This window comes from Vigna unguiculata, chromosome 3, assembly GCF_004118075.2.
Source record: "Vigna unguiculata cultivar IT97K-499-35 chromosome 3, ASM411807v1, whole genome shotgun sequence".
Classification (NCBI taxonomy): Eukaryota; Viridiplantae; Streptophyta; class Magnoliopsida; order Fabales; family Fabaceae; genus Vigna; species Vigna unguiculata.
The window spans coordinates 7,087,538-7,111,435 of record NC_040281.1 but is presented as its reverse complement, the minus strand read 5'-3'; the positions used below and the strand labels follow the sequence as shown (position 1 = coordinate 7,111,435).

At 31.6% G+C, this 23,898-nt stretch overlaps 3 protein-coding genes across 6 annotated transcripts; 1 reads left to right on the top strand and 2 right to left on the bottom strand.

Moving 5' to 3' along the window:
- Window positions 1–1,842: 1,842 nt before the first annotated feature.
- On the bottom strand, window positions 1,843–7,423 carry LOC114176587 (kinetochore protein NUF2 homolog). Its single transcript, XM_028061669.1, has 12 exons — window positions 7,144–7,423; window positions 5,897–6,113; window positions 5,598–5,816; window positions 5,439–5,529; window positions 5,184–5,363; window positions 4,545–4,634; window positions 3,498–3,605; window positions 3,185–3,238; window positions 2,871–2,985; window positions 2,527–2,684; window positions 2,352–2,447; window positions 1,843–2,096 (listed from the first exon to the last, which is right to left on the bottom strand). Exons 2-12 carry the CDS (start codon window positions 6,064–6,066, stop codon window positions 2,007–2,009), a joined length of 1,371 nt encoding a protein of 456 aa, XP_027917470.1. The 5' UTR covers window positions 6,067–6,113; window positions 7,144–7,423; the 3' UTR covers window positions 1,843–2,006.
- Window positions 7,424–8,193: 770 nt separating this feature from the next.
- On the bottom strand, window positions 8,194–9,376 carry LOC114175842 (probable 3-hydroxyisobutyrate dehydrogenase-like 2, mitochondrial). Its single transcript, XM_028060670.1, has one exon. The coding sequence runs from the start codon at window positions 9,298–9,300 to the stop codon at window positions 8,374–8,376; it is 927 nt and encodes a 308-aa protein (XP_027916471.1). The 5' UTR covers window positions 9,301–9,376; the 3' UTR covers window positions 8,194–8,373.
- Window positions 9,377–17,248: 7,872 nt separating this feature from the next.
- On the top strand, window positions 17,249–23,752 carry LOC114177676 (phosphatidylinositol 4-phosphate 5-kinase 7-like). 4 transcript variants are annotated; one of them, XM_028063129.1, is made up of 11 exons: window positions 17,250–17,521; window positions 17,610–17,650; window positions 18,394–18,559; window positions 18,688–19,749; window positions 19,950–20,117; window positions 20,692–20,857; window positions 21,631–21,741; window positions 21,879–22,066; window positions 22,672–22,826; window positions 22,937–23,105; window positions 23,333–23,752. In XM_028063129.1, exons 3-11 carry the CDS (start codon window positions 18,543–18,545, stop codon window positions 23,619–23,621), a joined length of 2,325 nt encoding a protein of 774 aa, XP_027918930.1. In that variant the 5' UTR covers window positions 17,250–17,521; window positions 17,610–17,650; window positions 18,394–18,542; the 3' UTR covers window positions 23,622–23,752. The 4 variants fall into 4 exon arrangements, with proteins under 4 accessions (XP_027918932.1, XP_027918930.1, XP_027918929.1 ...); XM_028063131.1 differs by having other exon boundaries at window positions 17,249–17,650; window positions 18,683–19,749; XM_028063128.1 differs by having other exon boundaries at window positions 17,250–17,650.
- Window positions 23,753–23,898: the final 146 nt, after the last annotated feature.

Genomic DNA, 23,898 nt, shown 5'->3' with positions numbered 1-23,898 from the left:
GCCGATCAACGCTAAGCCCCACCATAGCAACGTTGAGTGCTGTCTTTTGCGAGCTGATCAGCGATGGGTGCCACTCTCTGGTGCGGAGCGCTACTCTTTTTTCAGCATTGTGTCTTATTGGTAAAATGAAGATTCTTGCTTCATTAACCATTGAATTAAGCTGAAATTTCAACAACTGATTCTAGACACTTGAGTCTTCATTTTGATCGGTGGGATCTTTGTTTTTAAGTATGTGGTTAGAGAAATGGTTTTCACCATTTGGATGTATTTCATGTATAATGTCAATTACTCTATTTATCTATTCTGGCTGTTGTGGTTACTTTGGATGTTATGTGTATACTTGAATTTTCTATACTCCTTATTGATATGAATTGAGATAAAAATGTTATTATAGGTATATAAGATGATGATTGGTATGAAACGTTGTGTGAGCATGCGAAGTTATGATGTTTAAGAAATTTCAAGGAGAAGTTCTATATGGTGGTATTTTAGTGTATGCAATGACATAAGGACTTAGTATTGGTTGGTATCCTGACCCTCTAATAATCATTAAGGCTCACGTAGAGCATAATGAGTTATGTCGTGAGGAGTAGCAAGAGGTCTTAGTCACTGGACTTGATCAAGTCCTAGGCGCGAAGGAAATTTACCTTGTGAGTGATTGAGTGATAACCCCTTGAAACTCTATAGAGTTTGGGAACAACGCACAGGTGCAAGCCACCAAGAGATCCAATGTCATTGGCTTACCCTTATTCTGTGTTTCTGTGTTATTTGTCTTTCTTTTCCGATGATCACCTGTTCGGTGGGAGCATATGTGATTGCAGTGTCGGAGGTACCTTTAGAGGTTGAGGAGTCATTTTTTAAGTTGATAGAAGGTTTCAGTGAGAGAGTGGGAGTTGTTGTAAGTGAGTAGTTTGTGCTTAAAATTAGAATTAGTCCTTTTAGTTGGTTGTATAAATGTTATACTTTTATAGTCTTATATGTTCTAGGACTATATTAAGATACTTATACATTACATTTTCTGTTTTGACTATATATATATATATATATATATATATATATATATATATATATATATATATATATATATATATATATATAATAATTAAATTGTGAAATACATATAACTAAAATGATGATATGCTAAATTCACATTAACCAAATAAAAATTAAAAAACCCGCTATTTTAATATTATGATTAATTAATAACCAACAAACATGATTTTGAAAATTATTTTCAAATTTAATGTAATTTATCAATAATATATATTTATAAAATTATTTAATTTTGATATTTAGTTTAAGTAATATTTTAAAAAAATGGAATATGCAACTTTCAATCCATTTCTAAGAAAAACCAGAAGAGCTTTTCATTTTCTTTCTAATCAAAGTATATCGATCCACGAAAATATTTCTTTAACCGTTCAAAGTTTTAAATTCGAAGATGGAAAACAACCTGGAGTAGTTAAATAAAAAACTTTTATTATGGAATGTATTAAATAATTTAAAATTAATTATAAATTATATATTTTCGATGTATTTTAAAATATAAACTTTTTATCAATGTTAAAAAGATGCGTAATAATGTGGAAATTTTGAATATATTCAACTAAAATTTCCAAAATGTATACAGATTTTAAAAACATATTTTTACTATTTCATTGCCATGGGATAGTGGAAACAACTTTGATTGGAATCTGCGCCACCTATCGAACAACTTCAACTTTTCAATCTATATATACCCTTTTTTGCTTAGAGGTTATAGAACTGCTAAAAAAATAAATAAGCATGGCAGGAAGAAATGAACCCAGCAATCCCGCTCTTCTAAGTGTGCCTCCATATTTTAAGAATTTTAAATTTTTCTTCTTTTTTTTAAATTCTTCTAGAACAGAAAAAATATCATTCAGAATCACATACTTTCAATTTTTTGAAAATTTTTTATCCAAAATTACATAAATACAAATCAACTATGTAGAGTAATTAAGTGTAGTACGTCACTAAACCGAAACTCAAATGTCAGATCCAACTCCTTGAGTAGCCTCGAGTCTTTTTTGCCCAGATTCAATCACATCTGCAATCGGATTTGCATACTTGTGAAACTGCAAAAATCCAAACGCGATAATTCAATTATTTCTCATTCATTATGACACCATTATTTCTAATTCAAGCTACTCAAATCACAAAAAATAAACAGTAAAATAAAAGTAGAGTTCACGTGAAAGAAGATGTAACTTATTGACCAACTTCTAAAAATTTTGTTCAATGCAGGAACTATGGATGCAATTTTGAAGATTTTTAAGCCAACCATGATGATTAGATAACACATCTCCGGAATATAAAAAGTGGCCTATTACCGCCTCAACTAACTCTTCACATTTGCGGCGTAACCGCTCTACTTCAACTGCTGCAGATTCTTTTACTGATGCAATTTCACTATTTACTGCATCCACCTGACCATAGAAGAAGAGAAATAAATATTCATTCTTTCATCTATTATATCCATTTATCATGAAACTTAAAAAATGCAACCTCAGATAGCACAGCCTCCACATTTCTCTGCCTTGTTTCTATAGTAGAAGAGTTAGATTCCACCTCTGATTTTGTATTGCTTAAATATTTAGTGGCTTCTTCCCCCAGAGTATTGCACTCTTTCTCCGTTTGCTTCATTAATTCTTCCATCTGCTCAACTGGGGAGGGAAACACAGGTCAAAAAAGTTGAAGGCAAAACACAACAAATATGCAACCTTAAAAGCAGTTTATGTGAGACAGTTTTTGCAGATTTGTGTTTCGTAAATGTTACCATCACTTATACTAAAACTGTTAAGCCATGAAGCCATAAGTAGAAACACGGCATTGTTTGGATTAGAAGGTACCTTTACTTTTTGTTTCAACCAGTCTAGCCTCAAGTGACTTCTCCAACATTTCATCATCGCTAATTTTAGCTTTCAATGTTTTAAGTTCCTTTTCAGTAGATTTACCAGAATTTACCTATAGAAGATACAACTGACATTAAACAAGGTTTTGCATCGTAATAATCTTTGAAGGAATGTGAAGGAGTCCATAATAGATTCATATCTCTAACCATTCCATTTTAAGCTCCATTAAAAAAAAACAATTATTCCCCAGTAGATTTTCAATCATTATGACAAATGCTAGGGAAGAAGTCAACTGACCAGAGTATGTTTACCTGTTCTTGTATATCCTGCATCAGCTTGTAGTGTTTTGACATTTTCTTGTACACCTAAAAAAGTGATAAACGATAAAGTGATCAACATCCAAGGAACAAAATATCGTAAAATAAACTTGATTAAAACTGCTATGATAATGAAACGTGGAAGAAGGGGCGATAAGAATAGACCTAGTCTGCAACAAAAATTCTGTGAATTAAGCTTCTCAACAAGTGCACACTATTCACATGTAAAGTATGCATAGAAGTGTACTGTGACCTAAAGTACAGGTGATGAGGGAATGAGAAAAGATCCTATATGCCGATAAAATACCTTGGAAACAACTTCAACAACGGTCGTCTTCTCGTGAAAAGCTTGCCTTGCTAATCTTTCGGCGTTCCTTGCCTCCTCTCGAGCTAGTTTCTTTTCCTCTAAAGCTCTCTTCATGGCAAGTCAAACGAGTAAATTTACATGAGTACAAGCAAAAATCTCATAAGTAGAAATGACAATGGATTAGATTAGGCATGAATAATGCCTATCCACTATCCGACATGCAAAAGAAAATATGACCCGCTACCACCCAGATAGTCGTTTAAAAATATCTACGAGGTTTTACAAAACTTACGAGTATCCACATACACTCATGGATATTTAAAAGTAGATAATTTATAGATTTTTGAATAAAATCTAAAATAAAATTACAAAAAAAATTAAAATATAATGTAAATTAAATTAAATTTTAATTTTAATTAAACATAACCTAATAAAATATAAGTTAAATTTCAAATTTTAATTAAATTTAACCTAATAAAATATAAATTATATTTTAATTTTTTACGGGTAATGGATACCCAAACGGTACAGAAAGTATGATATCTACATCCAACCTATTTATAAGTAGATATTAAATTATCTGTTACCTGTGGATACCGTTTAAAGTATCACTTACTACATGTAGCAGATTTTATCCGCATACACCGCAAGCACGGATATTTTTACCATCCCTACTCATAACTCTATCAAAGAACACAAACAACTAAACCAAGCATTACAATAGAATATTTTCCACCGTTAGTAAAAATCCACTACAAATTGCAGGAAAAGGAAAAAAGCTTAAAACTGACAACAACGTTCTCAAAAATTAGAAGATCATCAAATGTGGAGTGGGGAATCAACACGAAGGTAGCCAGTTAATCAGCAATATAATATTTATACAAGCAAATTGGTTGGAGAAATTCTGAGTATGCCACAATTTTGTAGCCAAGAACACAATTAAAACCAATTAACTTGGATTATAATTGGAATATAAGAAGAAAAAAATGAATTAATTTGGATATCCATGCTACCAATTACAGGAGTGAACCAAATAAAAAAGATTACCTGTACTTTATCAGGTGACTGGGCGATCTGTGAACGTAGATTTGCATTTTCTTGAACACTTTGTACCAATGTAAATTCAGCATTAGAAATCTGGGCTACGAAAAAGGAAAATAGTATGAGAAAGTATTTATATAATATATGCACCAAGTAGTCAAACTTTGACGATCAATGGGGTTGAAGTAAGTAGACCAAGGTAGGAATTTCAACACCAAACTGAAAACAATGCTTAAACAGTCAGATCACAAATGTAATACATAGAAAAAGTAAAGACCTACATAGCCTCAACTAATTAAAACCAAAGCCATGTCCAACGTCTATACTCTACACAAATTAAGAAACATTTGTATCCAACTAAACTAAACATAGTCCGTTTAAAGCGTGAATTGCTGAATGTTAACAGCAGAGAAAGACCACCTTAAAAACTAACGTTTTCCACAAACTGCAGCTCACAATACACTTACAAGCTACATAATCCAAAGATTCAGCTCTTCACGTTTATACAAATTGTTTCAACCTTTTACTCCTCTGCCGTTGTTTATTTCACACACCATCCAAAAACACCAATATAAGACATACAAGATTCAACAACTAGGCTTCCATTATTGGTCAAAGAGCATTATATGGTAAATAATAACTGACCTTTTCATCCATTTCCGCAGTCCTATCTTTCAACTTCCTACAAGTACTCCTCAACGAACTCTGGTGTTTGTTAAGTGCCACAATCGACTGTTTCAACTCGTTAACTTTTGCCTCCTCCTCTTGAACAAGAGGCATTTCTCTCTCCCTCGCCTCATTGCATTCCGCAATCTCCCTTTCCAACTGCATCAAAACCACACTCACTCAGTATAAACAAGTTACAAAATGAGATGAGATGAAATAATATCCAGCACAGACCTGCAGCATCGTGTTCTGCAACTCCTCTTGCTGCACCTCCAGAGCGTTAAATTCGTTCACGATCTCCGATACTATGTTCATTTTCGTGTCCCTGGGATGGAAAAAATCAACGACAGTTAGGTTTTCGCTTAATCGAGCAAGGAAGCTTAAGAGACTGACCTGTAAAGGTAGAAATTGAGAAGAGCGCCGAGGAAGAGATCGGTCCGGTGAGGATCCGGCACGAGGAGATCGGCGAAGGTGAATTTGCGAGGGCATTCGATGTCGGTGAGAACCTCCTTTATCCTGTTGAAGAGTTTGACGGCGCGAGCAGATTCAACGTGTAAATCAGGGTTTTCGAGATGCTCTAGGGCGTCGAAGTCGAGTTGCTCGTTGTCTTCCCTGCGAAAAAAGAAGGAGAAGGAGAAGGTGAGTGAGGAATGTAGCGATGAAGAAGAGGAAAAGAGAAAACAGAGATATACTCGAGGAAAACGTCGAGGTGGAAGAGGACGCGGGTGTAGAGGTCGGAGATCAAGTCAGGGTTGGGTTTGGCGAGTTCCTGCTCCGTCACATTGGCGATCTGAAACTGCCCTAAGATTGTGACTATTTCCGGCCGCTGTAGCCTCGGGTATTCGTAATTCGATGCCGCCATCTTCTTCCTCCGCTCCAAAAGCCACCACGAATTCAAGGTTTCAAACCCTTCGTATACAAGTGGAAATTACGAACCCAAGCAAACCAAGAACAGAAACGAACTCAAACCCAAAATTAAATTAAAATTGAAATAGTCACAATTTTCCCGCCAATACTTCTATTAAAATTCGAAATAATTAAATTCAAGAATAAGAATTTCCTCTTAATTTTCTCTATGTATTATGTATTATAATATTAATTAATAGGTTTTCCTTCTTTATTCATTATATCTTTTCAACTCACCATTTTCAAAAAGGTTTTAATTTTAATTTTTATTTAAAAAAGTGTGTTTTTTGTGTTAAAATTTAGCTTAAATATGTTTTTTATTTCCTGAATTTTAAAATTAGTTTATTTTAAAAAATTTGATCAATTTTAAAATTTTTTAAAAATAAATAATTAAATTAGTTTAAAATTTTAAAATTGACTAATTTAAAAATTCAGTAAAAATAAAAAAATAAAAAACATATTTAACTAGTTAAATTTTAATTAACTTCTATATTTTTTGTTTTAATAAAGAAATTTGAATCTCTTTTTAAATTTATATTTCTCATCTCAACTTTATATAATAAAAACAATAACTCTAAAAACTATCTTTCCCAATATTTTTTAAAAATATTTAGTATAATTTAAACAAGTAAATCAAAAAGTTATTCTATTGTTATTAATTTTTTTATGAATTATTAATTTTATATGTAATCGTAGTTTATGGAGGAATTTTCTTTAACTATTAAATTTATTTTAGTTTACCATATTTATTACTATTTTATTTCAATTAGATTTATTATTGTTTATTTTCTTGTACTTAAAAATACAACTTCCATAAATACATGATAAAGACAGAATAAATGATGCAACTCTTACTCTTTTATTCTATATTAACTTAAACAACATATTTGCCATGGAAAACTAAAAATTCGGAACAAATTGAAACCCTTTTCTCCCCTGCACATTCTGGCTACCACTAAATTCCAGAAAACAATATGACACAGCATTCAACAAAACCTTCAACTCACATTCTGTACATATTTTTAAAACATACCTTTTCAAATGAAGCAACCGTTGCAGCAAGAGGCGCGACATGGAAGTGCACCACTGAGAAACCGGGGGTAGCACGAAAAACAGAAAACAGGGGAGTGACCTGCAGAAATCGACGGATGAAAGAGGAAGTGCAGGAAAATTCAAATGAAAGTGTGAGAGTTGCAAGAGGTGCGGCTCAGTGAATGAGGGGAAAGGAGAATTAGGGTTAAGGTTTTGATAGAAAGGTAATTTGAAAGACATTTTGACTGAATATTATTTCAATATTGTGTTGGATTGGATTATAAATTTCGGAACAATCTCCATCCTTTAATTTTATTTTTTTTCAGTATTCTTTCTTTCTAAAGCATATATATTAGAATAATAAAAATGTCATTATTTTTTTAGAAAACTACACTTTTCTAAAAGTATTTATTTTAGTAATGTCTTAATAGAAACTTCCTAAATATTACTTATTTTACATAATTATGAAGTTCTGAAATGAATATTTTAGAATAACTTTTATTAATATATTATAATATTGTATTTAGAATGCATGATTGAGGGTGTGCGTGATACTATTTTAAATTCTTCATTATAAAATACAAGTCACTCCTTTATTTCTTACTCAAATTCTTCATTCTGGAAGCTTTTAATATATTGGGTCTAACTCTTCAAGAAAATATTGAATTTTTCAAAAGGATGTTTTGTTTCGATCGAATATATTTGTGTGGAACTACTAAACCGGGTGAAGAACAAAAATCCCCAGAAACCTTTAGAATGGAGGTTGGTTGTTTCAATAAATTTTAATTCAATGTATGCATTAATCATGAGAGTGTGAAATATGTTTGTTTTATCTTCAATTTTTTTGGTAGTTGACCATAAACACGAGAAAAAAAACAGCCCTAGCTGAACTGGAAAAATTGCCACCAATGAATCAAACATAAAGAACCTTCTTGTAGTCAGGACCCAACAAAACTTGTTCTGTCAATGCATTGTAATTGTATTTGCTAGGAACCACTCATGAATTTGATACCTTATGATGACTTTGTTTTCTAGAGAAGCAAAACCAGTAGAATCAGCATTTTCTGTGGAGTTTTAAAACCAGCATGAATTTTGATAAGTGGCACATAAAAAACACAATCACCATAACCAAAGAACCAAAAACCTTAAACAAAACACAACACACTTGCTCCACCTTAAGCATTCTACAACATCAGCATTTTATTTGGTTACATAGAACAGGGATTTTGATTCATTGATTCATCCCATTGATGTTCTGAATGACAGAGATAACCCCTTGCGTACCAAGCTTCCCCTGTCCATTGGCCACCATACTAGTAAAAAGTTGTTTCCACAAGGAAGCCCCAGGCAACACAACAACATCATCGTCTTCGGCTCCTTCAACAACATCAACTCCCATTCCCAAATCCTTAACCTGGTACTCTGCAAACCCACCTGGTCGGAAATCCCCTTCGATCATTCTCTCCCCAAATATCTCCAACGCTTTAGAACCCGCAGCACCCTCTCTGATACCCTCCACGAACTGCTTCAAGTCCAACCCCGCGTGCTTCGCGAAAACCAAGCCCTCGCTCAGCCCAACCAAGTTCGCGCCGATCGTTATCTGGTTCGCGATCTTGCAGCTCTGTCCACACCCCGCGGGACCCACGTAGGTTTCCTTCCCCAGGACCGAGAACATAGGGTGGAGCCACTCCACCACCTTTTCCTCCCCCGCCGCGAAGATCGCCAGAGTGCCGTCGCGCGCGCCGACATCGCCGCCGGAGACGGGGGCGTCGATAGCCCAGGCGCCGAGTTCGCGGGCCTTGGAGGAGATTGTGCGGGCGAGCTCCGGGTGCGAGCTGGTGGTGTCGACGGTGACGGAGTTGGGGCGGAGGGCTGGGAGGATGGAGTCAAGGACGATGGTGCGGACGTCGGACGGGTGGCCCACCATGGTGAAGAGAACGTCGGAGCGTTGGGCCAGTTGGGCCGGGGACTGGGCCTGGGTGGCGCCTCGGGATTGGAGAGCGAGGGCGTTGGGGTGGGAGGGGTTACGGGCGTAGAAGGTGACACTGTAGCCCGCCGAGAGGAGGCGAGAGGCCATGGCAAAGCCCATTACGCCGATTCCGACCCACCCAATTCGGGTTTCGGATGGCATAATCGGGTTCGGGTACAGCGTTCCCATAGTGGTTCCTCTGGAGAGTGAAGAGAGTGAAGAGAGTGAGTGAGTGACTGCGATAATACGAATGAAGCGATTGAACGCTGACTAGTTGTTCTTTTTACTGAATCGCTTTTTTTAAGATAATTATTGTTATTTTTATTCTCATTTCCATAAATATTAAGAGTGCATTACAAATACAATTTTTTGTAATTTAAACACTCCAGCAAGTTTTTGAATACATTTCACAATAAAATTTATATTTACTATTTATTTATTTATTAACTTTAAATTATTTTGTTCCCAAGATGTAAAATTAAGAAAATTATCCATACCATTATTTCGGGATAGTTAACTTTATCGATTACGACATCCACCAGTTTGTGGATATATTTCACAAAGTCTATCTTTGCAATTGAGATAATGTAACACCTTAAAAATTATATCTCTATGTGAGTAGTTAATATAATTTAATTGAGTGTTTTAATTTAAGTAATTAACCCTTTCGGCCACAACACCTTAACACACACATAATCCTCTTACAAACTTTCACTTAACACCAACACCTAGTATCACTCAACTAACATCACTAACAAACTATCTAATCGCACTTTGGCACAAAACAACACTTTACTTTTTTTATTGTTGTATGCAAATTTAGTGTTTAGTCTCTTTAGATAAGGAATTTCTAGAGGAAATTTTAGACAGAACTTAAAAATCCTTACAATAAATATTTTATTTATGTAATTTTTTAAGAATAACTGAAATTTAAAATTTTTATGAAAGTAGCTTTATTTATTAAAGTTCAAGATTTTAAAATATAGATAAATGATTTAAAAAAAAATTGTATTTCAAATTTTATGTCAAAATTATTATAACAAAATGTATTTTCAACATAATACTATGAAAACAATGTGAATAAAATAATGACAAATATAGTTATGATGATTATATCAATTTGATCATTGCTTTCGTAAATTTCTTTCATGAACTTTTGTTCTATTCTTGATAATTTATTTTATTGCATTTACATTTCTTGCACTTAAAGTTTTTTGTTTCTCAAACACTTATTTAATCAATCTCCATCAACATTCTCATTCATCTTAACCATTTATATTCAAATCATTACATCTCCATCCACAACATTTCATTTCCATCTAAAAGTACAAAAATGCAATTATCGAAAAAGATGCATGAATTTCTATTTGATAATTAAGTAAATGGAGCATATTTCTCAAATAAATCTACAATATAAACGCTTTACACATCAATTTTGTATTAGTTGTGAAACTTTAAATTAGGTTAAAAAACAGTTATTTATTATTCTTGTTACCTGGAGTTTATATCAAGATGATTTGATTCATAAAAACATATTAGACGCATATCAAACCAAAATCCTTATAGACTCTAGTATTTTTTAATTATATCTATTATCTTCAAACACGAAAGCATGATAAATGAACATATAAACAAAATCATTTTTTTAAACTTTAATGTTTGGGGAAAAATTATTTATTAAAGCATGCCAATAATAGTTGAAAATTTTTCCATAAGTAATTTAATTTCAACCTTAAAAAATGAATTGTGTGTGCAATATAAAATAATTTAATATGCCTTGTTGAAAAAAATATAAACTTTGTTGTTTTAAAGACATGAAATTAAAGTTTTTTTATATTTATTAGTGAAAATATAGAAATTAAGGATTAAATTTTATTAAATTGAATTAAAATATTTATTTTTTTAGTTAAAGGAAATTAAATAATTGTTTTTGTTAAATCTGTTTTTAGTTCTATTTTTTAACTTCAAATTTGAATTCATCTATAAAACTGAAACTTTGATATATTTTAATCCCAAATTTTAAAAAATTAATGGATATTGTCATTTTGACTTAATCACGTTAAAAAAAATTTATATGTTAAGCGCATTTTTTAACTGATTTTAAAATAAAAACGTGTCAAATAATATAAATAACTGAAATATTAACAAGAAATATATCTAATACGTAAAAAAATTTAAAAGAATTGAGATAAAAAATTATTTACATTCATTTTTTAAAATTTGAGGATGAAAATAAATTAAAGTTTTTAACACGAACAAATTACATTCGTGCAAAACTTTAATACTAAAATATATTTTTTTAATCATGTTGCTCTACACTTTTTGATATGAAATGTTTGACCAAAATTAACCAAAATATTCTTTAAAAATGTATTAAAATTTGTATACGCGTGTATTATAAGTTAGAAATTGTAAGTGGAGAATGAGAATGCAGTCTTTATTTTTTATTTTTTCATTTATATATTCTTATTCTTTTCTCACTCCGTACACTATTATAGGAACTAGGGAAAAAATTCCTTTCAGTCATCTCAAACTATAATAACTTCATAGTTTATGTTTTTAATCATATATAATTATTTGTTTTCTCTCCTTCGACTCTATCTCTCAACTGAATCTCAATAATTTGTTAAAGTTTTTTTAATTAAAGATAAGTCTATAGTACAACTCAAATTGTACAGTATAAATTAAAATATCTTTTTACTTCTTAAAGATATTTATTTATTGTGAATTTTAGTTATGACATAAATTTATATATTAAAAAGTATTTATTTGGTGAACAATATAAAGTCAAATATGAGCATAAATGGAAGTATGAAAAAAAGGAATGAGATGCCTTTGTTGAGTAGGAAAAGAATGAACACCAGCTATTGATTCCCATAATAAACAAATACCTATGCATATGCTTTCTTTTGGGAAAGAGAGTTTTCGAGATTTAAGTTTTCTTTTTAATTTTCTAATTGTTGGGTTAAATGTTTTCACCTTTTTCTTTCTGTTTTTTTTTATATAATTATACAATAAACACTTTTCATCTCCTATGACTTTTTTTTTTAAACTTAACTTAATATATCTATCATAGGATACAAAGACGTATCTAATGAAATTAGTTATGGATTGATTCCTTGAAGAATTGTAGTTACTTTTATCATTTAATACCTATGTTTCTTTCATATAAATTCATTGAAGAGGTTCATCCTTTTTAGGATTTTATAATTATGAAAAACGATGGTTAAACACTTTACATAGTTAAATTAAGGAGACACAAAAATCACGATAAACTAATTAAAAATCAATAATTATTAAAGACGAAAATTATTTATAAAATAAAAGAAAATCACGTGTTATGACGAAATAATTCTATTATTATATGACTATTTTGAAATATTATGATGAATCTAAATGTAATTTAATAAATTTAAGGATTAATTGGTTATTCTGGAAAACAGTCATAATAAAATAAAATAATGTTTAACTCAATTTAATTGATGTTGGTTTATTAAAGGGATTAGGAATTATCTCTCTTGTCATGAAATTCTTTCATATTAAACCATAAAAAAAAAGTGTGAGAGGAAAAGAAAAATTAAGAAATAGAGTTAAAAAACAGAAATTAATAAATGTATTTCATTGAATCTCTCATAAATTAATATTTATATTTTATTATGATTTATGTTCGTAAACGAACTAGATTTATTGATGTTGAAATACTATAATATTTTTTTATAATAACTTATGGTTGCATAAAAATTACAAACTAATTTACATTTATCACAAAAATACGAATAATGAGAAAATAAAATAAAAAGAAAAAGCGTTCCCTGATATCTCTGTTATCGTAAGATTTATTATTAATATATTTTTGTTCGTTTCCTTCCCACTTGAAATAGAAAACGTATAATATGATGGATTAAGTAAGTGAAAACGAAAACAATTAAAAATTAAACAATACATTATACAATTACTCAACAACACTTATTAAAGTAATGTAATGTAATTATGGATTCGAGTAATGTAATTATGGATTTAACACACAAACAATTATAAACAATAATAAAAGATTTAGAAAAAAAAACTTATGAGTTTTTCTTTTCTTAGATAAATACGTTTACCTTTTAGAAATAACATGAACACGTGTCAAAATATAAAATAATATTAAAATGTCACCTTTGAGCTGAGGTTGCTTTGGCACGTGGGATGACAAAGAAATATAAATTATATACATTGGAGGCAAGCTACCAAAAAAAATATATATATATATATTAAGTTGTGCACAATTTCTCTTTTGTGGGGCATGTCTGGAGAAGTGAAGTAATAATTATTGTGTGTTAACTTTCTTTTAAGAAAATATATATTTTTAAGAAAATTTCCACTTAATTAATTAAAAATATATATTTGAACTATTTTAGCTTTCTACTATCATATTTTTAGTATTCATATTATTATTTAGAATATTTTATAAAATAGTTTTTCGAAACTAAAAAAAAGTATAAAATACAAGTAAACAAATTTATTCACTTAATTTTAAATAATCAAGGGCCAAAGTAGCTTTGTTAACCCTCTTCCACCCGACACAAAAGTGCAAAATATTCGTGTTGCTTTCAATAAAGGGAGAATATATACTACTTTGACATAATAATAATAATAATAATTATTATTATTATTATTATGATTATTATTGTTTATTATCCCTTTATAAATTTTGTATTAGTTTATTAACTCGTTTTTCTTTTTTTATTGTTATTGTTGTTTACAAATTATTGAAAATATCATACTTTTGAATTGTATACATCAATATGGTCCGTGAAAGTTTACAATTAAAAGGGTTATCTCAAGATAGGAAGCAATATGAAAAATAATTAAGGAAATGTCAAAAAGAGGGTGTGAAAAATGCATGTCTTTGACTACATTTTCTTGAAAGATGTATCATTTTGATAAACTAGAAGGTTCATGGATATCATGTTAATTATTTATTCTAGGTTTCGAATCTATTTAATTAATTAATTAAATATGCATTTTAGTAGTATTACATTTTCAATATGTAATTTTCCAAATTTATTTGTTGTGAATGATTGAAGCATATACCTCATTTTTTAAAAATATCTTTACATAGCATAAAACACACATGCTAATTAAAACAGGAGACAAATATCTTCCTCTTTTGTTTTTTTTTTTTTTAAAATTCAACCAACAAATGTACTATTATTATAACTTTCATAGACCGAACAATGAGAGGCAAAAATTCAATGGCATGAAATTATTAATTAGTGAGTTGGTCAAAGATATTCTCGATAACTCTGCATTTTTTTATTTGGCAAATTAATAAAATATATTTTTGTTATGTATGCACCCGATAAAAAAGAATAAGGTGACACATAATACACACACTTTGTTATGATATTGTTAATTAGTGGATAAATTAATTAAAGATATTTTTGTTAACTTTGCATCCTATGAAAGCCATGCATGGTGGAAGAATAAGATGCGAAGCTACATGGACGGTTCTTGGATTATGTATTGATAGAGAAAGACTCTTAATTTATATATTTGCAAACTAACTTTCTGAATCACCATGTAATAAATTATTAATAACATAGGTTGTCACAACACAATTCATCTAAACATGATTAGCCACTTTAATTGTCTTAATTATAATAATAATGGTTCCAACGTGACTTGAAGTTTGGGGCACAGACTAATTAATTAATTAATCCATTTAATTAATTATTTGTTCCAGATGTTTGGCAGGCTTTGGTACAATAGCCCCACTTCCTACCTCTCCCTTAGGGCAAGAATCTCTCTGCATGCACTTATTCTTCATGCACAATTTATTTATTTATTTTTATTTACAGTCCAATTGTTTATAAACAATATTTATATTGTTTTAATAATCTTAATTTTATCAAGATAATAATGTTAGAATTAATTAATGTATTTTATATAAAGTTTGTTTTAAAGTCTGAATTTCATTCTAATTTTATTATTGAAAGATATATGAAAAGAATAATGATATGACATTTTTATACAAGTATATATTATTGGTTGAAGCAACTTCTTCATTTAAAGCTTTTCCAAACAATATAATAAACATGTACTTTAATAATTTTAGAGTATCTAAAGATGATTAACTATATTAATTGTGTGTTTTTCTTGAAAAAAAATGTTATTTTTTATGTGACATGTGATTTTATAAGTTGCTTCAAAAATTAAAACGAGTTGTTTGTATTGTATGTATAAGTAGTTATTCTTCACGAGTTGTTTAATATTTGTATTAATTACAAGAGAGAATATAAAAGGTTGGAGAAAAAGAAGAAGCAACTTGTTGATATAATCTTGTTTGAGCATTTGTAATATCCAAGACTTACTTAACTGAGTTTATCAATAAATATTATTTTTTTGCTATATATACATTTTTTTTTAAATTTTAATATTATATATATATATATATATATATATATATTTGATATTTCAAAATTTTTATACATTTATCTTGATACCTCTAAAATATTTTTTAAGATTTGTCACTGTCTATACGTAAAAATCTTAAAATTGACATGACTTTTTTTTAAAAAATTCTTAAATTTATGTGGCGACAACACAAGTTCAAAATCAACAATATATTTGAACAATAATACATTACAGATGTTTTGATAGAAAGAGTACTTTCTTAGTTAAAATAGAAACTCTAATTAAAATAAAAACTATTTTGATATTTAAAACAAGTAGATTATCTATCTATATATATATATATATATATATATATATATATATATATATATATATATATATATATATCAAAAGAACTAATAATTCTCTTAACCTTAGAATGCATTTATACGTTATACATATAATTAAAATAAACAAAATTAAGGTAAAATTGATTTACCTATAACTCTAAGTTCCCACGTTATTCAACTTTTGCATTTATGTTGATGCACATGCCCATATGACATTTTCATACTTCATTGCTGATGTAATTCTTTCTTGACCTATATCATCAAGTGGTGGATTGATATTGATGCATCATCAAGAAAATGCTGAGATTTTTAATACTATGATTGAGATGTGGTAAAGTGATTTTCTTTTTAACAATGGAGTTATTAACAAGTTTTTGATTCCCTGATAATTGAGAAAGGTAGACCTACGTTGGATGCCAAATGCCAATAATACATCATGTGACCACGTTACATGTTTCAGAGGGAAAACAAACCCTAATTTTTGGTCAAAGTGGGACCAAAATTCCAGAACCCACGTAACTCTGTCATAAAACGTTTTAATTAAACCACTTCATCTTAAAATGGAAAATTCAAGACCAAGAAAAGTTTATCATTTCAAAGTTTCAAAAAATTAAACCTACATTTTGACGAAGTAACATATATTAAATCTAAAATAAAACACCAAGAATAGAGAAAACAATCATTAATGTTGATGTTAAAACCAGGTATGTTTTTTCTACACACATTTTAGATGAAATTAATATTTTAATGTCTATAGAAAGGAAACTCTGCAGTGTTCGTGGGCCATTATCCTTTTCGTGAGGGATACTGTTGGTACCTTGCATCACCAGCACTTGTGTAATACATTTCACAATTTTATGTCTTCTCCTGTTATAGTGACATGTCCTACATATATATATATATATATATATATATATATATATATTATATAATTAATATTTAACTTTTCTAACATGCATAATTTGCGTTATGACTTTTATAAAAATTACGTTAAATGTTATATTTATTAATTTCCTGGTCAATGATTGAATTCATCAGTTGACTGTGTAAAAAAAAAAACCCTTTAGGTAATCATTAAATAATTTAACATCGTTTGCACTTTTATTTCCGAAAGTTTCAATTTTTTTTTTGGAGTATACAAAATCTGAATCAATTAGCACATGAATAATGTTACAGCACTTGTTTTGTACTTTTTTTTTACTCTTGTTCATGGTATGATGCAGTAAGGAAGTGGCACGTGTTGGAGATTCGAAACTTGAAACTGTGTGTGCCCACACCGAACCGTAGGATTTTCAGGTGGGTGAAATTAAAAGGGGCATTTTTTTTTCCCCTTTGCATGGGAAGGACAAACACACCCATTACATAGTACAGTGCTTATGTTTTTTGTTAGTTAAAGCACAGAACAAAAGTCATAATATACGAGCTAAATTCGTTTCATGTTTACTGTTCTCACTTCTCTCTCTAAGTTTAGACAGAGAGAGAGGGAGAGAAAGAGGTGATGTGTCTCTATTTGAGCACAGTACATATATAGTAGCTGGAGGTATAATCAGTTGCAACTATTCTATAGAGTAATCAATTCTTCGGGTGGTGGGGTAGTTGCCGGCTGAGGCAGTTGGACAAGGATTCGTGAGCTTTGTCTCAAACTGTTTTAGAAAGGGTTCAGTTTTGTTTTGATTATTGGGGTGGGGTGCTTCTTCTGCTTCTTTTTCTTCTTCTTCTTCTTCTTCTTCTTTTTCTTCTTCTTCGTTTCACTTTGTTTTTGCTTCACAGAACAAGATAGTATTCATCGTTGCCGCTTCAATCTATCCGAGGTTAGTCAAGTTGTTCTTATCTCCAATTTTTGTGGTGGTGGTGGAATTTAGGATTTTGTGTGGTGCGTTGTGGTTTAGTCGCGTAAATGGCAGATTCTCTTGCTGGATTGGATGCCCTTTTACTTAAACTGACCCAGATAGTGTTTCTGGAAGAATATAAGCGGAGTTACGTGTTTTATGCAGATGGTGAAATGCAAATGGGGTATTGATTCGTAGTATGTTAATGGGGGTATTGATTCAGTATGAAGATGGGTTATGCGTTGTTTATCTGCAGGTTGCGTGATTCTAATTTTAGCAAGTAATGAGAGAGTAAAGAAACAAATTATGCAATATTTGCCTCCCTCTTTATTCACTAAAATTGTACATAAAGAAAGGTTGGTTCTCTGTTGTTAGTATATGATTGAAACAAGTACTGCATCGTAATCAACATCTTCAATATACCAATGGAGAAATATTTTAACGATATACTGTAAATGCACATTATTAACCAACTTCACTACCTTTCTACCAGCAGTGGTTGAAGTCTCCCTTTACAAGCTTCTGAATTCCAAATATTTAGCTTCATCATACCATAACAATTTTGAACAGGAGCGAAGAGTTTTTCTTTTTTCCTTATTCTTGTTATTTTGTTTTTGGGAAGATTCCGCAAAACATTCTTCACTGTAGAAACCTGCTAAAGGGTTTATTGTGACTTTTTGTACTGTTGATTTTAAGACTGATAATGGTGGTTGTACCTGTTTCAGAGATCACCACGGGGCACAATAGTGTCATAAAGGCGCTGAAGGCAGAGATGAATTTCCTTATTATATCAGTGAGTGATACATTTAACCTTTTAAGGGAAATAGAATCTTCATTGGAGCTATCCAAATAAATCGGTGAGAATCTGCTAGACATGGAGGACAGTGAAAGGTAATATTCATAGACACTCCTTCTCTGCCTCATTTATGCCCTTGTGTTGTGTATATTTTATGTTGTTCTGATTAAGCGTTTTCTGTTCTGCGTGTCTGCATATGTTGTCTCTGTCTTGTAAAGTATAGGTTTGAAGAGAAGTCCTTTCCAAATGGGGATGTCTACATTGGTAAAATGAAGGGCATACTTCCCCATGGAAGAGGAAAGTACACATGGTCAGATGGGGCAGTTTATGAAGGTGATTGGGTAGATGGGAAAATGACGGGGAAAGGAGTGATTACATGGCCAAGAGGATCAAAGTACGAGGGTGAATTCTCTGGGGGTTACCTTCATGGTCATGGCACCTTTACACATTCTACCGGTTGCGTTTACACCGGAGGGTGGAGGATGGATGCTCATCATGGGATTGGCCGGAAAACATATTCAAATTCAGATATATATGATGGTTTATGGAAGGAAGGAATTCGTGAAGGGTGTGGAAGGTATTCTTGGGAGAATGGAAATGTATATATTGGGAATTGGAAAAGTGGTCAGATAAATGGAAGAGGGGTTATGAAGTGGTCTAATGGTGATATTTTTGATGGTTGTTGGTTAAATGGACTTAAACAAGGATCTGGAGTGTATAAATTTGCAGATGGGGGGCTTTATATAGGGACATGGAGTAAGGGCCTAAAGGATGGAAAAGGAACATTCTATCCTGCTGGTAGTAAACAACCATCTCTGAAGAAGTTGTGCTCTCTTAACAGTGATGATAGTAGTTTGTTATCTAACACAGAAAATCATAAGCCTCCAAAACAAAAGTTTACACGCAGTTTTTCTGAAAAGATTTCAGTCAGTGGTAGATCAAAAAGTTCACGTCAAATATCACATAGGACTTCATCATTAGATTCAAATTTTAGCCTCCACAATCCTTCTGTAGATTGCATATGTCGTGACTCTTCATCCTCGTTATCACAGACCTTTAGTGAAAGTCAATCTGAGACCTCATTATCACCCTCTTTGGTTTATGAAAGGGAATATATGCAGGGAGTTCTAAATATGGAGAGAATTAGGCATTATTCAGAAATGCCACATAAAAACAAACGGCAGAATAAGTTTAGTGTGAAGCAGGTTAAGAAGAGTTCATGGATTGATATTTTTGGGGGCCGCCGGAGCTATTATTTGAAGCTTAATTTGCAGCTTGGCATCAGGTAAATTACATGATCTAACATTTCCATTCTAACCTATTTCTAAACAATTGATATAGTATCTGTTGCCAGTATTATCACCATTCTTTCTGCTGCATTATACTTGTTGTTACTTTATATCAATGTTAATGTGTCTGGTTTATTCCATTTGGTATTTTGTTCAATATCAAGGTTTGATTAAAGAAATTTGGCTGAATTCTCAGGTACACTGTTGGAAAGATCACACCAGTGCCTGCACGTGAAGTTCGGTCATCTGATTTTGGAGATCGAGCTAGGATAAGGATGTACTTCCCCAAGGAGGGTTCACAGCTGACTCCTCCACATTGTTCTATAGATTTCTACTGGAAGGATTATTGCCCTATGGTCTTCAGGTATTTATTAACTACATGTACACCTGAAGAGTTGTATTGTATGTTTAGCATAATTTATTGGAACCTTTTCCATATGGCTACAGTGGGATCAATTAATTTCGAAGTTGTAAGACATGACAGCATTAGCTTCTCTTAAATTTTTGTTTGGTGTGTTAGCTTATAAAACTAATAGTACATCTTAATTTATTTCCTATGAAGAACTTCCCAAATGGAGAATCAATGTTGAAAGTTTAGCCCAACCCCTTCCTTAGGTATAAATAAAACAAGGAAATTTGACCAATTTTAATGTAAAAATTGTCATTATCAAAACAATATACATGAATTCTTGATAATATGAATTTGAGATTATGGTGGTATATTAGAGTGAAAGAGTGCTCAGTCAAGGCTATGGTTAAGAAGCACATTATATTTCAAGATGTATTTATTGGCTGAATCAACATAAACAACCCTTTATTTTTAAATTAGCATTTTGACCATTAATGAATTGAAGGTTTCATGTGCTTGATTTATGTATGCCTCCCCATAATTTTTTCTTGTGCTTTCTTTGCATAATTACATTAGCATATATTTCCAGGAATTTGAGAGAGATGTTCAAATTAGATGCTGCAGAGTACATGATGTCCATTTGTGGTGATTCTGGTCTAAGGGACATATCTTCACCCGGAAAAAGTGGCAGCATCTTCTTTCTTTCTCAAGATGATAGATTCGTGATAAAGACACTGAAAAAATATGAACTAAAGGTTTGCAATCACCCATTTTTCTTCCTTCATGGATCAAGAACATTTTCGCATTAATCGTCTTGTGTTGAATTCAACAACTGGTATATGAGTTCAACTTTTTAAGAGTTCTGAAGTTGTATACATAAGCATATTAGAGGGCATATACACAATAGAGTGATATACAATTCCATTGGTACCAGCTACCCAACCCCACAAGACAAGTAATGCTTGACAGTGCCACTAATCTGATTACAAAATTTAAGGACAAGATTCAACGAAATCCATACCAAAAGGGCTTGCTTAAGCCATTTGGATGGAAGTTTTCTGTAGAGAAGTATTTTTTTTGTTATATGGAGGAAAGATAATTTGATGACAATTTTCAAGGACAAAGTTCATGAAATCCACTGCCAAAATATCTAAGAAGGCCACATTATAATGCACCTTTTCTGGATAGACATGTTTTTGGGGTGAAAAAATATTTCTAGACTGAAATAGATGATGGATATCTTTCTGACTCCTGTAGTTCCGTAGACACCATAAATACTTCTAGTTCTAGTGCCTATAACCTAATCACAAGTAAAGGCAAAGTTAATCCAATTCCAAAATGGCTCATCAAAGGATGGGCTCTTCTGGTAAAAAGTTGTTCATATGTTTGTTAAAAAGTCACTTCTAAGGAGAAATTAATGATTGCCTATGTTTCCATCTTTCACCATAAATTATGAACTTGATTTACCCAATTAAGTGAAAATTCCAAAGTTCATGGTTATGTAAATACACTTTTTCTTTTTTTGTAGGTTATGCTCAATATGCTTCCCAAGTACTACCATCACGTAGGAAGTTATGAGAATACTCTTATTACAAAGTTCTTTGGTCTCCATCGAATAACACTAAGAGGTGGGAAAAAGGTATTACCAAATATCCATCTCTAGCTTCTTTTTAATTGGTACTACATATATAAATATCCTTGTTTTCCACTATGGCAAGTGAGAAAAGGATTGGTTGGTGTTGCTGTTGGATAAATATTTCCTTCTCTCTTCATTAGGTGCGCTTTGTGGTCATGGGGAATATGTTCTGCACAGAATTGCATATTCACCGTCGTTATGATCTGAAGGGGTCTTCTCAAGGAAGATATACAAAAGAAGAAAAAATTAATAGCAATACAACACTGAAAGATCTTGATCTAAAATATGAATTTCATATGGATAAAAAGTTACGAGAATCCCTATTCAAGTGAGTTCCTACTATTTGAAAGCTATTTCTGTTAAAAGTTACTATCTTACATGAAATTCTGGTTGGTTTCTATATCTACTCCCCACTTTTGAAACAGATAATGATTTTTCAAAGTGTTAATGCAAAGATATGGTGGATTATCTCTAGTTTGAATCAAGCTTCTTGTTTGATCCTGCTACCATAGCTTTTACTGATTAAAATCTGGTTAATTTCCCAGATTTATGAAAGTTGTCTCTGTTCATATTTTCAAATTGGAAAGATTTACTTCTGAACTTTTACATTAGGATCGGCAAACCAAATTGTGATCAACATGGAGGTGTTGCATTAGATATAATTAGTGTTGGCTGATTGAATTTGTTATGAAACTGCTGTTGAAGATTCTACTTCTTTCTGGGAATTTTCGTGTTTGCCTAAGCGCAGTGACAGATCTACGTGTACATGAGGGTGTGTAAGCGCACCTGGTTTTGTTAAAATTATTACCAAATAGGCTAAGCGTATATGTTCTAATATATTTATCAGGACAGTTGTTTTGGAATACTCATTGACTGAAGGATCTGTAAGCTGAGCTTCTAGTTATGATACAAATCTGTTTTTTTCTGGTGCAGACAAATTTCTGTAGACTGCATGTTCTTGGAGTCTCAGCACATAATTGATTACAGTCTTCTGTTGGGATTACATTTTAGAGCCCCGGAGAATCTGAAGGCCTTAGTTGAACCTTCCAGACTAATGCAGCCTCAATTGAGCTTAGCTTCTGAAGATGGTAAATACCTTCTAATGATGTCATTTTAGAGCTTAATATGGAAATTCTCCTTCAAAAATTAGTGATTTTAGAAGACTCCTAGTTCTTTCTGACTTGGTTTTCTTTACCAGATGCACACAAGCAAGGGGAGCAGTTGATAATTCCCAAAGGCTTGTTATTGGTTGCTCATGAACCCAGCTTTGTCAACACTGCACCTGGACCCCACATTAGAGGAAATACATTGAGAGCATACTCCATAGGTGACAAGGAAGTTGATCTTTTACTTCCTGGTACTGCAAGGTATCTTCTGTAACTTTATTCTCTATGCTTCCTTTTTCAATAATATTCATTAATCTATCACCTTTACAAGTATCTTCTTTCACTGCACTTTCTTTAGTAACAATTCTTAGCAGAAAGAGTAATGGTACTTTGACACACATTAGATTCATTTGACACACATGTTCTGTTGTGTTGCATTGCATTGCAATGATACATATCATATATGAAATGGTGTGTGTGTTACTCAGGCTACGAGTGCAATTAGGAGTAAACATGCCAGCTCAAGCGACACGCAAGGTTCAGGAGGACAAAGTGGAGGAATCAGAAGTAGAGCTTTTTGAGGTTTATGATGTTGTCCTATACATGGGCATAATTGACATATTGCAGGAATACACTGTGAAAAAGAAACTTGAGCATGCCTGCAAATCATTGCAATATGATCCTATGACTATATCAGTCGTCAAACCCAAGACTTATGCTGAACGTTTCATCAATTTCATGGAGAAAAAAGTTTTTCCGGAGCCAGAGACTCCTTGAAATGTATATTTTACCTTTTCTTTTTTGTTTAAATACTTCTTTGTAATCATTTTGTTACTTATATTTTACATATTTCTTCATGCAAATGTGTATTCACTTCAATTTCCAAAGAATGAAATTAAATTACTTTTTCTTTTTTTGCATTACTTCCTGATAATGCTGAAATATTTCTTATATCAAACATTATAAATAACCATTGTCTTTCATATTGATATACTCTTCTTATTACCATGTACGACATGTTCTGAGGGTTGTCGGAATGAGAGATGTTGGGAAA

What these genes read in the sequence shown, in the direction of transcription:
- LOC114177676 (XM_028063129.1), top strand. An exon ending in AATTTGCAGCTTGGCATCAG is followed by an intron (nt 19,750 to 19,949) that starts GTAAATTACATG and finishes CTGAATTCTCAG; the next exon opens with GTACACTGTTGGAAAGATCA. An exon ending in TATTGCCCTATGGTCTTCAG is followed by an intron (nt 20,118 to 20,691) that starts GTATTTATTAAC and finishes ATATATTTCCAG; the next exon opens with GAATTTGAGAGAGATGTTCA.
- LOC114175842 (XM_028060670.1), bottom strand. Translation starts at nt 9,300, where the DNA reads ATGGGAACGCTGTACCCGAACCCGATTATGCCATCCGAAACCCGAATT.
- LOC114176587 (XM_028061669.1), bottom strand. Translation starts at nt 6,066, where the DNA reads ATGGCGGCATCGAATTACGAATACCCGAGGCTACAGCGGCCGGAAATA. An exon ending in CTGCGGAAATGGATGAAAAG is followed by an intron (nt 4,635 to 5,183) that starts GTCAGTTATTAT and finishes TTCGTAGCCCAG; the next exon opens with ATTTCTAATGCTGAATTTAC. An exon ending in TGGAGGCTGTGCTATCTGAG is followed by an intron (nt 2,448 to 2,526) that starts GTTGCATTTTTT and finishes TTCTATGGTCAG; the next exon opens with GTGGATGCAGTAAATAGTGA.